Source organism: Berghia stephanieae, chromosome 2, assembly GCF_034508935.2.
Source record: "Berghia stephanieae isolate SIO BIC M18660-M18661 chromosome 2, UCSD_Bste_1.3, whole genome shotgun sequence".
Lineage (NCBI taxonomy): Eukaryota > Metazoa > Mollusca > Gastropoda > Nudibranchia > Aeolidiidae > Berghia > Berghia stephanieae.
Genome location: NC_088361.1, coordinates 6,927,863 through 6,947,862, shown reverse-complemented (window position 1 = coordinate 6,947,862; position 20,000 = coordinate 6,927,863). Strand labels below are relative to the sequence as shown.

Genomic DNA, 20,000 nt, shown 5'->3' with positions numbered 1-20,000 from the left:
TATACACGGTATGTTATGTGTTATGTGAATCTTACATATGACTTGAAAATACCTCCAGTGAACGCTTGAATTCTAGAATTTGATTTCTTGCGAGATTCAACGTGTCGTTTTCAGGGGGCTAAGCTAGGTCGTTTTTAAAAATAAAAGTAAATCCATGAAATGGGCGGCTATGTATGTGGCTTTGTGGTAAGATGCTTGCCTATGGACAGATAAGTGGCTGGTTTGAGTCCTATTGTGGGCAATTTTTATCGTTGAGTCCTTTGGAATGGAAAGGTTATTTACTCACTTTCTCTCATCTCACTCACTCAAGCGTAAAAGGGGTACCTGGCCGGTAACAGCAAAACTCGGTCGATAGAGTCTTACAGGCGCCATTTCTCGACCTGCATGTTAAGTGTGAGAATGTGAAAAAGAGTCTTCGTCAAGGAATCAACTTTGCGCAGTCAGAGCGAACCAGGACTCGAACCAGTGACCGACCGTTCCGAAGCGAGTGTAAAACCACAAGACCACAAAGCCGCAGATGTAAATGATAATAGGAAATATTGTATCGATAGACACGCGTGTGTGTCTGCGTATATATATATATATATATATATATATATAATATATATATATATATATATATATATATATGTATATATAAAATTATGTATAATATATATATATCTATGTATATATAAAATTATGTATAATATATATATATATATATATATCTATGTATATATAAAATTATGTATATAATATATATATATATATATATATATTATACATATATATATACATACATATATATGTATATATATATATATATATATATATATATATATTTATTTATATATAATATATTTATATATATATATATGAGCGAGCGCGCGTGTGCGTGTGTGGTTTATTTTAATATACCGATAAGATTGTTTAGCTATACATAAATTAATAATGAATACTAAATGAATTGAATTAATTATAACCCCCGTATTTATTAGATATGCTCTATTTGACCTGGAACTAAAATCGGTCGCTCACAATGAAAGTGAAGTTCACAAGGAATGAAATCTACTGAAGGGCAGTTCAGTTCGTCGCTGTCAACTTTTACCAAAGCACATGCTGGTGGAATTTGCACTTGTTATATAATAATATTATACCGAATGATCTTGTAAGCGAATTTATTATTTTAAGCGCATAGAGCAAGACCTAGTCATGGTTTTGCGCTATATGTGTGCTATTTATTCTTTAAGCACGTGTTTCACGATGATTGATTGAATAGTGCTAAAAATGACCTCTGTTGAATTCTGGTGACTCCATAAAGGATGAGTGCAGTCGTCATACTTGATGCTCACTGTATTGTTTTTAGTTTTGTTTTTGTTTGTTTGGGATGGGTGTGGCGGGGGTTGTATGATATATACTTGTGGTATATATATATATATATATATATATATATATATATATAATATATATATATATATATATATATATATATATATATATATATATATATATATATATATATATATATATATATATATATATATTTATATATATATAATGGGGGCGAAGTGGCCGAGTGGTTAAGGTATTGCACTGTGACCCGGTAGACCCGGGTTCGAGCCCCGCTTCAGGTACTTTCGTTTTTTTCCTTGAGCAAAATTATTAACCCCCAATTTGCTCACTTGGACAACATGGGTGATTCCTGTTGACATCATACATCTTGTTTGATGAGTTATCTATATTCGTTATCTATATTCCTTCGTGGAATGTCTAGGCGACGATATATATATATATATATATATATATATATATATATATATATAATATAGATAGAGAGAGAGAGAGAGAGAGAGAGAAAGTAGTTATATATGTGTGTGTGTGTGTGTGTGTGTGTGTGTGTGTGTGTGTGCTCATTACAGCGCTGCCTGATATATTTTCGTATGTAAAACGATGGGTTCTTTGTTTTGTTTCACAGATCGATTCGAGCTTTTGACTCATGATACAAATTAAAATATGTAACCAACCACGTCAAAACAGTATTATATCGGAATGAACCCGGTGCTTAAAATTGACTCTTGAATTCTTCTCATTAAATTTGAGTCCAGATGATTTGATTTTTGCTTCTCATCAGAGGAACAGCTATGCCGCACTCTAGAAAAACACATATTTAAAAATTTGGCCAGAAAACTCGTCCTTCAAACATCGATCGATTTAATTGACTCTCATCTTGGCAAAAACGCTCAAACCCGGGACTTCGGCCGGTGGAGTCGAAGTCGATTTTTATCTTATCAAGTTCATTCCGACCTTGATATTGATTTACTGTTGAATGTGACTTATTAATATGAAAGTCAAGTGAATAGATCCCTTAACGTTCTATACAAAGGGTAGCAAGCAATTACTGTTGTCTATTTCACGCTATAGAGGCCGAGATAAATTCCCGGATCCATGGCCATGGGCCACATGGGTCTGAAGGACTACCTTCTTATCGAGTCCATTGTGACAGAACATCAGATTCATTGAAAGTTGTATTTGCCTTCTTAATGTTGAGTTAAATGAAAAGATGCCTTCAGTGAAGTGAGTGAGAGTTTTCTCTCTTAAACGTGAAACAATTTAAATTTCTAAATTTTCAACTTCTAGTATAATAACTGGGGGGCTCGATAGATCAGTTGATAGAGCTCACTCGCTTCACACGCAAAGGGACCGAGATCGATCCCGGGTGCAGTTGAGATTTTTTTTTTCTGAAGTGAATGGGTAGCTGAGTCTGATAGATGTGGCGGAAAGTACTTTACGATAGACTAGCGTCTTATTCAAAGGATAGCAAGCAATTTCTATTGTCAGTTTCACGTTATAGAAACCGGGATAAACTCCGACTCTATGGGCCTAATGGGTCTGAAGGATTACTTTATTTCTAGTATAATTACTAGCCCGACATAATAAGGTTTCTTGGTTGTAACTCACTAACTTGAGCTTTTATATAGCGCAATATCCACTAAACGTGCTCAAAGCGCTTTACAAGGGGTCCTTGGCCAACAGCAACACATAACATGTAGGACGAGACATGACGCCTGTCAGGCGATATTACAATTTTTTGGGACAGAGACAACGCTGTTAACGGCCAGGTACTCATTTTACACCTGAGTACGGTGAGAGAATGTGAGTAAAGAGCCTTCTCCAAGGACTCAACTAAGGCTCGAACCCAGGACCTTCCGATCCGAAAGCGAGTGTCATACCACTAGACCACATAGCCGCTGTATAGGTCACAACTGGCCATATTATTATTGAAACAAACCGTTGACTGTGGATAATAGCCGTGAAACATTCAGTCATCCGACTTGATTATCCGCTACAATATTATATTTTTCTCTTTTTTATCCTTTTTTCTCTTTCTATATCAACATCGCTGCGTTATATACTTTGATAATAAGAAAAATGATATGGTTTATGTTGTATACATCGATCTGTGCTCCGTTGACTGCTTGAGATGAAAATGAATTTGATATTATAAAATAACACTTGAACAGGTGTGGACTCACAGGTAGTGTAATTAGATTTAATCTGCCCCCCATCTATTGATTCTCTTATCCTGAATTAACCAGTTAACTGCCATACTAAAAAAAAATAAAACACCAATAAAAAAATCGTATTTAAAACGTTGGCCAGAAAATTCGTCCTTCAAAATATCGATCTATTTTAATGATCCTCACCTGGCAAAAACTCATATCTGGGACTTCGCAAAGTCTTCCTGAAAAATCCCAGCTTTGCCAAGATGACTCATTTAAATCGATCGATATTTGAAGGACGAGTTTCTTGGCCAAATTTCTAAATACGTGTCTGTCCTGAGTACAGCAGTTAACTGGTTAAAGAAAAGAAATGTCCAATTTACTTAACCCTCTCCTTACCGGCCATTTTCAGGATTTTCCCCCAAAACTTCAGACCCACCTAACACAAAATGTATTTTTTATCACTCAGACATTAATAGCAGCAAGTTCTTGCGATAAATAGTTTCTTAAGCAAAACATGCTCTACAACACACTGTTCATTTTCTTTAAATTTTATTATGTACAAACGGAATATGAATAAGAAAACAGTTGGTTGTATCGTAACGAATGTGACGATTTTCCTTTAGTTGGTAAGGAGAGTTTTAAATTAACTGAAACAGCCACTGAAGATAATAAGACAGCTTATTCAGAAATTTAAAAAAATCTTGGTAAATTTGACAAACACGCCATGCCATCCATCAATCACCAGTCGTTTTTCCACTCAAGATGAGGACGTAATGAAGCCTTAAAATTCTTTAAAAAGCTTGTTCGGTGTTTGATTTACATAAGTCTCATTAGAATGCATGAACTACGACTCATTGAAAACAGACTCGCTCGCTATCTCCAGTTAGGTTGATTAACCAGTTAAATGCCGTACTCTGGAAAAAACTCGTCTTTAAAAAATTTGGCCAGATGTCTCGTTCTTCAAATATCGATCGATTTAAATGACCCTCATCTTTGCCTATTATAAACGGTAAACAAAACACAAACTTAAATTAATTACATTAATTCATTAGTTTCTATTCTATTTGTATTATATTGTCCCAACAATAAAAAGTGAGAACTTTATTATCCCAATCCAGTTCAAATAAACTTGAAAATTGTGCATTTATGGAGTGACACAAACACATACACACATGCGCGCGCACGCACACACACACACACACACACACACACACACACACACAAACACGGGCACATGTATTATGTAGTAATTATAGCCCCAATATGAAAACAAAAATGTTGACAGACATTTTTGTGACAAGAGTATTCCACTAATTTTCAGACAGCTTGTTATGATAGATTTACAAGGTTGTTTCATGCCTTCGACACCTCGGTGATTTGCATTTTAATGAAAAAATGTGGTTTCATTAATAGGAAAAATCCGTTTTTACTTTTTACTTTATTGGCCTATCATAACTACAATCTCTCTCTCCCTCCCTCTCTCTCTCTCTCTCTCTCTCTCTCTCTCTCTCTATCTCTATCTCTATCTCTCTCTCTATCTATCTATCTAACTATCTATCTATTTATCTATCTATCTATCTATCTATCTATCTATCTATCTATCTATCTAACTATCTATCTATCTATCTATCTATCTCTCACTCTCTCTTTCTCTCTCTCTCTCTCTCTCTCTTTTTTTTTCTCTCTCTCTATTTATCTATCTATCTTTCTCTCTCAATCCCCCCTCCTCCCTCTCTCTTTCTCTCTCTCTCTCTCTCTCTCTTCTCATCTATCATCATCTAACTACTATCTATCTCTCTCACTCTCTCTTCTTCTCTCATCTCTCCTCTCTCTCTCTCTATCTCTCTATCTATCTATCTATCTATCTATCTATCTATCTATCTATCGATCGATCGATTGATCTATCTTTCTCTCTCAATCTCCCCCCCCCCCCCCTCCTCTCTCTCTCTCTCTCTCTCTCTCTCTCTCTCTCTCTCTCTCTCTCTCTTTCCATTTATACACATTTCTACCACTCACGCACATAAATACAAACGCAGAACTTAACAAATTATATTAATATCAAGAATCTCATACACAAAAATCGATCTGTATGATTCATAAATCTTTACGATTCATTCAACGAACAATCAAAATCTCTACAAAAAATATCTTAATTCATAATCTTTACGATTATAAACATCAAATAATTACACAAATCATCGTTGATTCATAATCTTACGATTCATTCACGAAACAAATAAGTCATACCAAATCGTCTTATATTCATAAATCTTTACGATTCATTCAACGAACAATCAAAAAATTAAAATATCCGTTTATCCATCCGTACACCATTTCCTCTACCTATTTAACTATCCACCCATCTATCTACCTACCCACTCATCCATCCACTCATCCTTCTGTCCATATATTCATAAAAAAAGCTCATCTATTCATCCATCCATTCATCCGCCACTCTTTCTATCTATCTATCTATCTATCTATCTTTCTATCTATCTATCTATCGATCTATCTATCTATCTATCTATCTATCTATCTTTCTATCTATCTATCTATCTATCTATCTATCTATCTATCTATCTATCTATCGATCTATCTATCTATCTATCTATCTATCTATCTATCGATATATCTATCTATCTATCTATCTATCTATCTATCTATCTATCTATCAATCTACCTATTTATTAATTTATTTATTAATTTATCTATTTATCTTTCTAACTATCTATCTATCTGTCCATTTATCTATCACTATAATATTTATTCACAATCACGCTCTTTTCACATACACAGACACACACACACACACACACACACACTCACACACGCAATCACATTCACACACAAACATAAACACAGACATACTCATTACCTTCAACCCCACATACCTCTCTCCCACCAATCTCTGTCTTGTTTTTGTATTCAGTATTAAAAAAAAAAAAAGAAGACAATCACTGCCCAAATAATGCAAATGAGAGCCCAGGAAGAAGGTCGGGCCTAGTCGAAAGTGTGTTTTCTTTAAATCTATATTCAAAATGAATGTTTAATTAGGTGTCTAGTCGACGTGAAAACCTTGTCTTTTTCAGTCTGTATCACGCCAAGTTGTAATCGTTGCATGCATTATTATCAGTATTTCTATGTACTCGATGTAAATAAAACTATATAATACAAAAGATATAGAAACTTGCATTGTTTATATTCTAAAATGTATTTTGAAATTAAAAATTAATTCGATATAGCTTTTAAAATTAGGGAAATAAATAATAAGAACGCACGAAACCAACACGATAGTAGTAAAAATGTTTGGATAAATTATGAAAAATTAAACGAATTAAAAATATATATTATATTATTCTATACAAACATCCAGAAAATATCGATCGTATTAAAAATCGTGGTCAGAAATTAAATGACTCGTCTTGCCTAAAACTCTTAAGCCCGAGACTTCCGCGAATAAGGCTAATAATAATAATAATAATAATAATTATTATTATTATTATTATTATTATTATTATTATTATTATTATTATTATTATTATTATAATAATGATGATAATAATGATAATTATAATACTTTCTTTCTCCTTTTTTTTTCTTTTTTTTTTCTTTCCCTTTGTACTTACCTTTTTTTTTCCCTCCCGTCATCTTCTCCCCTTACTTCACCTTCCTCCCTCTGCCTGTCCCTAATCCAGGACCTCCCCGCATGGTACCCGATAGAACTGACAGATTGTCAAAATCATTTAATATCGGGCGAGGCATCAGCTGGATGGAGATTAACCGCAATCCAATGACAGAACGCATTTTGTCTTATTTTGGGTTAGCAATCTGTACTTCAAATAACTTCCGGAGTAAGACGATCCTCTCTCTCTACCTGTCCAAGAGGTTTCAACCTAAAACGTACCGTATATATATATGAGTTTTAGTTTAACACTGGAGTCTCGGGTTTAAGCCTTTTTGATAAGTCAATGTAGGTCATCTAAATTGATTGATATAATGTATTTTGAAGTGAAAGTATTTTGGTCAAAGTTAAGAAATGAATCAAAAGTACACGAGATTATGGCATGTGTTGGATTAATAATTCACGAGAGATTAGCTCTCTGGCCATTTATTCGTGGCTACTGTCCAGCGAGGGCGTGGAGTGGGCAGGAGGCCAGAATTCCAATCCGTATTTATACTTACTGACCCCTGAAATCTGGAATTATGATATAATTATGTAGGTATATATATATATATATATATATATATATATATATATAATATATATATATATATATATATATATAAATATATTGTGTGTGTGTGTGAGTGTGTGTGTGTGTGTACTTGTAACACCGTGTTTATTTACATTTCACCTTGCTACAGCATACAGGCTATAATTATAGTATTGTTTTGTTTGTATTTTTTTGTTTATTTATAATTTGGGTTTATTTTCCGTCGTGCAGTGATTTTGACCAATAACCAAGACTTGACCAAATTGCAATAGGTTGCAATAATTTATTTGTCACGTCTTGTGAATTAATAGAAATCATAAGAAACAGTATATAGGTATATATATCCACCTACACATCTATCCATTTATACATCTATCCATGAATCTCCGTCCCATTTGCATACAAAATCACACCCCCAACTCCCTCTATTCATTAGCAACTGCTCTGCCGTATTCTGAATTTAAAGGGGAAAAAAAAAAAAAAACACATTTCGAAAACTTTGGCCAGATCCTTCAAAATGTCGATTGATTAAAATAACCCCATTCTTTATTTTTAAAATCTCAAACCTGAGACTTCAAGAAAGTCTAGGGTTTGAAAGTTTTTGACAAAAATGAGGGCCGATTTAATCAACCGATATTTGAAGGACGAGTTTTATAGCCAATTTTTTTCAATGTGTTTTCTTTTTTTTTTTCTGATTACGCATTGCTTTCGCTGTGTCTATTATTCCGGACTTCCATTTTTATCAACCCGCATGTTCTACCTATTGTAAATCTTACAGAGAGAAACACGCTTACAACAAGATTTATCGTTTTTGGGAAAACGAGACGCCCAAAAAAAAGTGAGACCATGTTATCTAGTTTTCTTTACTTGACTCGGCCACACATGGCGTGGTATCAATCTTGTTTACTGTGCACATTTATCTGATTAATTCCAGGTGCTTAATCAACAACGAATTATATCAACATTATAGCTACAATCTACACTCTTCCTTCAAATTTGAAAAGAATAAGAATCACATAACGTCTTGTTCACATGCTGTAACTGCTGTCAGGATCATGATATTAAATATTTTCCTGTAGAAAAGTTACGGTTTATTAGTTGAATGAGTAAACCACTCGAATTTAACGATACAGGATTTTTTTTACTGGACTTTCTATTCACCCCAATGTCCCATTTACCAGTTAACTGCCGTACTCCGGAAAGGCATGTATTCAAAAATTTGTCCAGAAAACTCGTCCTTCAAATATTGATCGATTTAAATGATCGTCAACTTGGCGAAATGTCTCAAACCTGGGACCTCTGTCTATGGATTTGCATTATAATATGTTCAACGAAGGACTTGTTGCGTGCACACCAGAAATCACAAATCCCCCTAAAATCATAGATTCCAGTGATGCAAAGGTTGTTTCAATGATATAAATTATCATAATATGGCCATGGTCCTGTATACTTGATGTGTTGTTACGCTGAAAGCAACATTAATAGAAGGAAAAGAAACAAAATAATGTTGCATGTGCATCTCGGTGTCTAAATCTATGAATTACACGTCAGAGAACTTTTTTTCTTTCCTAGCCTCTGCTTTCGATTGGTGTTTATTTTTCCTGAGGCATCTGCTTTCACGTTAAACGGCTAAGCATATTAATAGAATGTCACTAACTTATGATATTTATTTAGCCGTGGATATGTGAATTCCTGGCCTATTAAATAACCCTGTGGTTTTATCGGTGCCAGAGGCTATAAATATTGATATTCAATAACCACAGAGGATCCGTATTGAACAGGGGTCTCGATTTTATTCCCATTTCCGTCTTTAGTGATAGAAAAATACACCCTTTGCATCTGAGTTGTGTTAAATAGGGAATGAGATTAGCGGAAGAGTAGCATCCCTTGATTGGACATCACCCATAGTCTGTGACGTCACCGGCGGAAAAGTTATTAGAGAGAGAGAACGTCATGTTGGTTGTGCGCATGCGTCTCTCGAAGGACGAGAGACGCATGCGCACAACCAACATGACGTCTCTCTCTAATAAATTTTCCGCCAGTGACGTCACAGACTATGGGTGATGTCCAATCAAGGGACGCTACTCTTCCGCTAATCTCATTCCCTATATAAAGAAATCGACTTGGTTGTCCAAAAAATTCTGTCCTTTTGAAAGACTTGTTTAAAATCAAAATTTATTATCGAACAATTTAGCAGCATGAAAAATCAATATTAGTTGTTGACAACCAATAACGTTCTAAAGTCATAAACAACAGGTAGAGAATAATTAATCAAATACAGTAAATAAATACATAAATGACAGTTTAAAGCAAACAGAGCGCTTGGTTTAGGAGTAAACTTTAGAACTTTCGTTTTTAATTTTTTTTTGGTCGTAATTTGTGGTGTTTTTATGCTGTTTTTTTTCTCTCGTTTAATAATAATAATAATAATAATAATAATAATAATAATAATAATAATAATAATAATAATAATAATATAATATAATAATAATAATAATATAATAATAATAATAATAATAATAATAATAATAATAATAATAATAATAATAATAATAATAATAATAATAATAATAATAATAATAATAATAATAATAATAATAATAATAATAATAATAATAATAATAATAATAATAATAATAATAATAATAATAATAATAATAATAATAATAATAATAATAATAATAAAGCCAAATAGTTGCTCTTACGACCAGAATGTTTTATTGTTGAAAGTGATTCAAACAGAAGGTGTTTCTTATAAATTAAATGTTTTCTTCCATGTTATTCTTGCTTTTTTCTGACACGCTCTTCCATTTTTGCCTGCCATATCGTCTAAAATGATGTTCTAGGACTTTTAAAGAATTTTGAAAGGGTTTTAAAATATCCAGTAATCCATTTCATTTTGTCTCCATCACCATGTAACTTTTTCGTAAGAGAATGGGACAATTTTTCATCGATTCTCTTTCATCATTTAATAATATTTACTGACTGAAGAGCGTCCATAAAATTGTTCCGTTTTAACCTGAGAAAGCATAGTTTCCGAGTAAGGCAGGTCGCAACCTATGTATTGATCTTATGCGTTTAAGTAAAATATTGACAACATCCGCCAGCCAAATTAAACAATATGTGTTATCTTTAACGTTTATAGTCTAGTTATTGATATGATTCAGTGAAAACAAATCGCAAAAAGGATGTCGAAAAGCACTAACAAATAGTTAAGTGACGTCATTTTCGTTCCTACTATAACAACACCTTTGTTTTATCCTCAATGTCAGCTGCGTGAAGAAAAAAAAAAAAAAAAAAAAAAACAAGGGCGTTCAAAGAGTTATAGTTCGTGCTTTGAATCGGCATTGTTGTTTTACTTTGTTCTTTGTCTCTGTACTGTACCTTTCATGTGACGACTGTGACCAATCAATGACGCGCTCTCTTTTCTCCAACCATGTTGCTCAATTAAAGTGCTTTCTTCCCGTTGCTGTTTTTATAGAATAATATTCTTTTTAATTTCGTTTGTTTGCATGCTTTGTTCCCTTCGATTCTTTGCCTTTGTCTTACTAGGTTAAAGTTAACAATAATAATAATAATAATAATAATAATAATAATAATAATAATAATAATAATAATAATAATAATAATAATAATAATAATAATAAATAATAAATAATAATAATAATAATAATAATAATAATAATAATAATAATAATAATAATAATAATAATAATAATAATAATAATAATAATAATAATAATAATAATAATAATAATAATAATATAATAATGATGATGGTGATGGTGATGGTGATGATGATGATGATGATGATGATGATGATGATGATGATGATAATAATAATAATAATATATAAATAGCAAATCGAAGTGCCAATCATTGGCAATGTTTTATACGCTCTACAATTGACTAGGAATAAATCATTTCCATACAATATCAATGTAGCTTGATTTGTAAAACGTTTGAATGCCATGAATATCATATTATCATGAAAAAATAAACAGATTTCGGGCAAAGGAACAAAAAACCGATTATTTTGGGGGGTGAAAATTTATATTAATTGTTACTGATTTCTACCCGTTTCCGGTGGGAGTCGCTGAGGGTCCGGTCATAAACTGGATTAGGAGGCAATTACATATTTTATGACACACGAATAAAATGTTGTTACCAGATTGGTGCCAGATTCCCATAAATCACCGTGGAGGTGTGTCGTATAACAATAAATATAAAGTATTATGTCGTTTTATCTCCCATACTTCAGATAGGAAGAAATGCCACTCGTCAAACAATGTGTAATATTTTATATGAAGAGTATACAACCATGTTTATGACAACAGCAGATGTGTTATTACCATAAGGTCGTTATCCAAACTCTTGAACGTTACTGAAGAATGGACAATAGGCTTCAACAGTCGTGACGTCACTTTCCTCGTAATGAAGCATAGTAACTTAGTAACTGGTTCTAAACTATCGGAACATTGGCGGACGCCCTTGTGAAAAACATTTCCGACGAGCATGACAGCGTATCCAGAGGAGAAAATCATTATAAATCTGATCATGTTTTGACTTTTATACATTCTGATCACATGACACGTGAAAACGTTCTAGCCAACATGAAGAATAAAAAGTACCGATTTTCTTTGTTTAGAACCAACCTGCTCGTTGCTGGTCGGACGTGACACCAGGCTATTGAATCCAACTGCAAAACTTTAAATTAGACAATAGCAATAGGATGTTTGAATTGCCATTACATTTTAACCTTTTTTTATATATAAAGGTCGATCCATAATATTTATTTATAGTTGATTTTCACAGTTGAATATTTATCAGCACAAGTGAGAGAAATCATTTAAAGGGAAAAATAAAAAGCGTAAAACATTTTTATCAACGTGTACTTATTTGCAGGTCTGATAACCCAAATTGATATGGGCTCATAAAATGTGGTAATGGAAATACTCTATCTCAAACCAGCGCAAAATACTTCCCATTTAACATCATCCATCGTGGCTTGTGCTCAGCTGTCTCCACGAATCACGATCCTCTGCGGTGCGCATGAAATCTGCGTTGCTTTTTATGTCACATTTGGCCATTCTTAGGTTATTTAGATAAGTCATTCTTTGTCTTCCTCTAGCTCTATTTCCTTCGATCATCCCAGATGTTTTTCTATGCCATCTCTTCTCCAAACATGTCCCAGAACGCGTAACTGCCTCTTTCTGGTGTTATCGATCAGTATTCTTCCCTTTCTCACCTTCTCCAACACTTCTCGTTCGTACACCTGTCTGTCCATGACACCCTCAACATTCTTCTATACACCTACATCTCAAATGCCTACAACCTCCTCGTACATTCTTTGTCAAGCGTCCACGTTTCACAACCACTCAAACATGCATGATGAAACAAAGCAACATAATTCTACAGTGTTAGTTACATATTAAAAAGAAACGTTTTAAGATGTTTTATTTAAAAGAAATCTGCATCATTACTGTCTTTAATATATCTTGGAAAGGAGTTCCAGATAAGGTGCCGAATATTCAAACGCATGCTCGCCAACCTTTATCGAGTGAATATTTGAAATAAAAGTTTTCTGACCGACATGAAATAAGTAAAATGTGTTTTTCAAAGATTGGCACTGAAATTATTTGCTTGTTTTTTTGGGTTTTTTTTTTTTTTTTTGTTTTATTTTAGCTTTTATAAAGGGCAATATCCACTAAACGTGCTCAAAGCGCTTTAGAAGGGATTCCTGGCCAACAGCAACACTTAACATGTAGGACGGGACATGACACATGTTAGGCAATATTACATTTTTTTCGGACAGGGACAACGCTGTTAACGGCCATGTACTCATTTTGCATCTGAGTACGGTGAGAGAATGTGAGTAAACAGCCTCTTCCAAGGACTCAACTATGTGCCGAACGAGGCTCGAACCCAAGACCTTCCGATTCGAAGGCACGTGTCATACCCAGGGCCACACTCGATATTGTCTCAATGAAGACTGTCCGTGCGTTTTTTTAAGCTAGTTGAATTTCTGTACCAACTAAATCCACACAATGGGAATTTTCTTAAAGCTTAAAGAATCGTTGTTTTGTATATAAATTAAATACTTGCCAATTCCGCATGCCTGATCAATCGTGCCATTACTCAAACTCAGCGAGTGATGTCATCTTCTTTCATGCTATACCAAAACACAATTGAGGTACTACTGAATTCTCAACTACGTGTAAAAACTGTGTTTCTAATTTTCTTTCTTTAATTATTTTTTGTTGATTAATTCCAGGTCCCGACTGTTGTTCTGGCATCACCACAGAGAAATGTCGGCGCTCATGTCAAGAGGTATGTTATCTGATCTCATACGTTAGAATATTATAGAGTAGCTTATGGACGTCAATCTCTATAAACCACTTGTCTTATTTTATAACAAAATCTAGCGACAGTGAACAATGATCAGTGACCAGAATATTCTGCCGTACCCCCAATATGCTCACTTGGACAACATGGGTGATTCTTGTTGACATCAGACATCTTGTTTGATGAGTTATCTATATTCCTTCGTGGAATGCCTAGGCGACGATATCTTATGATGTCGAGGCGCAAAAGGCATAATTTTTTTTTTTTAATAAATTAATTAATAAATAAAACTATTTTTTAATACAGCGTTTTTTAAATTTTAACCAGAAAACTCGTCCTTCAAATAACTGTTCTATCGACAAATTAAATTGACTCTCTCGTCTTGGCAAAAACTCTCACCCCTCGGACTTCACAAAGGTCGAGTTTGCTGGCCATATTTTAAACCTGTGCTTATTTTTTCACATTAGGACAGTTTTCAGTTGGAAAAATGAAATGTGTGGTATTGGTTTTTGCTTGCTAAACATTATAATCTTACATTTCCTGATCTTTTCACATTCACTTTAATCCCAACTTGCTTCATCGTGTTCATTCCGACATTATTGATATCATGGGTCACAATTTATTCATCCGTCCATGTCTCCCTCTGTATTGTCCCTTTTCTATTGACGCTATGCGCTTAGATAAAACACCCAACCGTTGTGCCCGCCAGATTAATCGTACCAACCCACACAAAACTATGTGTACCATAATTTAACGGTCCTAGTCTTTTAGAGAGACTTTAGTGAGAACTAATCACCCAAATGGCGATCAACAACTAACAAAGAGCCGAGTGACGCCAAATTCATTCTGATTCTCTACATCATATTACTATTTTCAAGTACGTATCGTGTTATAAGTGGTGACACTCGCACAGGTCAGACTAATACGGATCAATTACAAAGCATTAAAAAGTCTTTATCTCGTCTATCTAGCCTCTTATCTTAACACACACAACATGACACATAACTGCCGCACTTTGAAAATAAACACATTTTTATTTGAAAAATTGGCCAGAAAACTCTTCCTTCAAATTAAATATCGACCGATTAAATAAAATGACCCTCATCAAAAACTCTCGAACCTGGGACTTTTACAAAGTCGCAAGTATGATTGTTTTTGTCAAGATGAAAGTCATTTTAATCAACCCATATGTAGGCTTCATTTTAAGGAGTTGTCTTGGGTTGTTTTTTGTTTTTGTTTTGTTTTTCTGGCTAAAATTAAAAGAAGGTGTTGTTGTTTATATTTTCCAGAGCACTGCAGATATAATAATATGTCATGGTAGATTGTGTACCATCTTGTGCTAATCTAACTAGGTAACCAACCGCCTCAAAACGGTGTTATGTCCAGGTGACCTGATGCTTTTTTAAAAAAAAATGAATTTTAAGCTTGAGCCTTTTATATTCCGCAATATCCACTAAACGCGCTCAGAGCGCTTTTCCAGGAGTCCCTAGTCAACAGAAACACTTCGCATGTAGGACGAGACATGACGCCTGTTAGGCGATATTACAATTTTTACGGCAGATACAACGTTGTTCACGGCAAGGTACTCATTAAACATATTACGAGTACGGTGAGCTGTCTTAATGATATTTGAATCAAGCAAAAAATCCCGTCAATGAGTAGAGTGGATTTTGTTTATTTCAACTTCAAAGTTTCAAGTTCCAAATTCCAGTCATTTTGACTTTAAGCACGATTTAGGACAGTTATTTCATACCGACTATAAAACGATGGTCGTATATCTTGAAATGTTTTGTTTTGTTTCCTTCCTGAAGTAGCAGAAGGTGGACACGTTACTTGTTTTTGAAATGTCAAAGATAACATACCTAAGGATTTTTAAAAAGAGAAATAACAAGTGGCTAAATATATCTAAAACGAGGCAAGATATGATGTATATGGTGTTAGCAAGGCGTTGCAATTCTGTCATACGTATTAAAAATGTTGCCCAGAAAGCTCGTCCTTCAAATATCGATCGATTAAATTGACCATGACTTTTCTTTTAGGTTTTTTTTTTTTTTACAAGATAAGGGTCCTTTTTATCGATTGATATTTGAAGGGCGAGTTTTCTGACCAAATTTTTGAATACATGTTTTTTCAGAGTGCGATAAAATTGATGGAGGCCATATTTTGTTTATCGAATTTGGTGGAATGGGTAATTAATCACATAAAGCCTCAAGAGACTGAATTAGTTAATAATGAACTCATTCTGGACACTGGTTCAGAGCTGAAATCCGTAGTAATGTGTTTGTATGTGAGTTTGTGTGTTCGTGTGCGTGTGTGTATGTGTGGAGGGTGTGTTTGCTATGATTTACACGTCTATAATGGACTCATATGTCACCTTTGTAGTAGTAATAGTAGTAATAGTAGTAGTAGTAGTAGTAGTAGTAGTAGTAGTAGTAGTAGTAGAAGTAGTAGTAGAAGTAGTAGTAGTAGTAGTGTTGGTGGGATGAGGTAGAGTAGTAGTAGTAGTAGTAGTAGTAGTAGTAGTAGTATAGTAGTAGTAGTATGTAGTAGTAGTAGTAGTAGTAGTAGTAGTGGTAGTAGTAGTAGTAGTATGTAGTAGTAGTAGTAGTAGTAGTAGTAGTATAGTAGTAGTGTAGTAGTAGTAGTAGTAGTAGTATAGTAGTAGTAGTAGTAGTAGTAGTGTAGTAGTAGTAGTAGTAGTAGTAGTAGTAGTAGTAGTAGTAGTAGTAGTAGTAGTAGTAGTAGTTAGTAGTAGATAGTAGTAGTAGTTAGTAGTAGTAGTAGTAGTAGTAGTAGTAGTAGTAGTAGTAGTAGTAGTTAAGTAGTATGTATAGTAGTAGTAGTAGTGTAGTAGTATAGTAGTAGTAGTAGTGAGTAGTAGTTTGTATAGTAGTAGTAGTAGTAGAGTAGTAGTAGTAGTAGTAGTAGTAGTAGTAGTGTAGTAGTAGTAGTAGTTAGTAGTAAGTAGTAGTAGTAGTAGTAGTAGTAAGTAGTAGTAGTAGTAGTAGTAGTAGTAGTAGTGTAGTAGTAGTAGTAGTAGTAGTAGTAGTAGTAGTAGTAGTAGTAGTAGAAGTAGTAATAGTAGTAGTAGTAGTAGTAGTAGTAGTAGTAGTAGTAGTAGTAGTAGTAGTTAGTTAGTAGTATAGTAGTTAGTAGTAGTAGTAGTATAGTAGTAGTAGTAGTAGTAGTATGTAGTATAGTAGTAGTAGTAGTAGTAGTGGTATTAGTAGTAGTAGTAGTAGTAGTAGTAGTAGTAGTAGTAGTAGTAGTAGTAGTGGCAGCAATATTATAAGTAGTTATTACAAAGTCCAACCGGCCTTACCAAACGAAGGCTCCGTGCACCTTGCAATATTTACAACAATTTAATCAGGCAACCAATATTCACGAATTATGCAAAGTAGTGTTTGAATTGAAATCAGGCCTTCCAGATCATATTGAAAACATTCAAGCCGTCAGAATACCAGGGTTCACGTTAGTGCTTGGCAATAGGCTTCAACAATCGTGACGTCACTTCCCTCGTAATGACCCATAGTAACTTAGTAACTGGTTCTAAACTATCGTAACAATGGCGGACACGCTTATGAAATAATTTTCCGACGAGCATAAAGGTGTATCCAGAGGAGAAGAACATTACAAATATGATCATGTTTTAATTTTTATACATTTTTATCACATGACATGTGAACAAGATTTAGTCAGCATGAAGAATATAAAGTACCGACTATCTTTGTTTAGAACCAAGCTGCTCGTTGCTGGGCAGACGTGACATCAGACTATTGAATCCTATTGTGACTTTACGCCTCAAACCGTAGTAATGCTGGACTGGGCAATTTAGATGCAAGGAATTGATTTTAAGTTTTAAAAATTTAAAGATAAAGATTTGGGTTATTTTATGTTTTCTTGAGGACGATGAGCACTGTTTCCTAAAGTGAAATTACAATATGAAATTGAATGCTAGCTTCAATTTAATAAATGAAAACAGATAATGTGGACGTTTTGGGTTTCCCCTTTATCAACAAAACAGGATGAATGAAACACTACAGACAAATGAGATATATGTGATAATGGCGTTAAGGTGAATAAAGTGCGAAAACTAAACTTAAGAACCTATTTCCCATCATTTTACACTTTAAATTCTCACTTTAGGACCTGATTAACCCCGATATCATACTGTCGTGAGACTGTGGGTGATAAATAAATGTATAATAACGTTGTCCTGTCTTTAGCCTAGCCTGATTCAGTTGTGTACCTATAATATAAAGGTGGTCGTCAATACGCTTCAACAGTCGTAACGTCACTTCCCTCGTAATGACGCATGGTAACTTAGTAACTGGTTCTAAACTATCGGAACAATGGCCCTTATGAAATATTTCTCCGATGAGCATAAAAGCGTATCCAGAGGGGAAAAAAACCCCATTAAAAATCTGATCATGTTTTGACTTTTACACATTCTGATCACAAGACATATGAAAAGTTCTAGCCAGCATAAAGAATAAAAGGAACCGATATTCTTTGTTTCTCCACGATGGCCGCCGTTGCTGGGCGACGTGACATCAGACTATTGAATCCAATTATTAACCAGTTTACTGCCGTACTCTGGAAATAAACCAACATACAATTTTAAATGTGGACGAGTTTTCTGGCCAAATTTTGAAATGCATGTGTTTCCAGAGTACGGCAATTAACCGGTCTATATAGTTGATCTTAGAGTCCTGATTGGTGGTATGTGCAATTTTCAATGCATTTAACAGGCGCTATACACTTTCTTGAAGTCTTGACAGGAAGTTATTTTTGTCAATCCTGTATAATATATTTACAAAAAAGAGAGGGGAAGACAAAATATTATTTACAATCAATCGGGTCTTGTCTAAACAATCAGAGACATTGAGTCGGACGAAGAGAACAATGGAATCGACACGATTATTTTCAAAGAGACAAACCAATGACGTATAAAATATTTTGTATTTTGGCACAGAAACACTGACAAATAAAAATATTGACAAAATAAACCAAAAAAAAATGAATAAATAAATAAATAAATAAATAAATAAATAAATAAATAAAATTTTTAAAAGCTGATAAGGATGCCAATCAGTACACCAGTGGGTAGTTGCTAACTATAATATTTGTATTTGTGTAGCTTTGTTGTTTTTTGAAATTGAATGTAAGTTTCAATTTAATATACGAAAACAGATAAAAATGGACGTTTAGGGTATTCCCTTTATCAACAAAACAGGATGAATGAACCGCTACAGACGAATGCGATAATGTGGCAGTGGCGTTGTGAAACGTCCATTTTATCTATTTTCGTATATTAAATTGAAGTTTACATTCAATTTCACATTGTTATTTATTTCTTCGAGCTTCGCGCAGCAACATTTACATCGTGGTTTTGTGGTAAACACTCGACTTCTGATCTGCCAGTCCTAGTTCGAATCCCGCTGTGTTTATTACAACGATGAATTCTTTGAAAAGAAAAGTCTCTACCATATTATCATCTCACAGCACTCATGTGTAAAATGTGTACCTAGCCGGTAAAATGTTAATTACGTCTTACAGGCGTCATATCTGACCCCTATAATATGCTGACTGGGAACCCCTCTGAACACTTTTAGTGAATTTTGCGCTTTATAAAAGCCCATGATTATTTGTTTATCATTATATGTCTCAGTCGAAATGAGTGGAGTGGTTTGCGTGTTGGGAGGGTAAGACTGGATAACAGTATAAAACATGGCATATTTTTAACAGAGATAAGAGACAAAAAGGTGAGTTAAGTGCTTTCAATGAATAATTATGTATAGGGCTTAAATTTCCCCGGGCACTTGTTCCCCTTCCTCTAGCCTCCTCCATGCTCCTCCTCACAATCCCCACCCCCCTTCCACCACTCCAACCACCACAATCACTCTAACATACCTTCTTCATCCATTCTTGCATACACACCATCTTCCTTTTCCTT

General features: G+C 34.1%; 1 protein-coding gene across 1 annotated transcript in view; it reads left to right on the top strand.

Moving 5' to 3' along the window:
• The window catches only part of LOC144964232 (reversion-inducing cysteine-rich protein with Kazal motifs-like), a 148,084-nt gene that overhangs the window by 7,678 nt on the left and 120,406 nt on the right, over nucleotides 1–20,000 (top strand). The window contains exon 2 of the mRNA XM_078898282.1: nucleotides 13,974–14,029. Within this exon, the coding sequence (XP_078754408.1) occupies nucleotides 13,974–14,029 (56 nt within the window). The remainder of the gene's footprint in view (nucleotides 1–13,973; nucleotides 14,030–20,000) is intronic.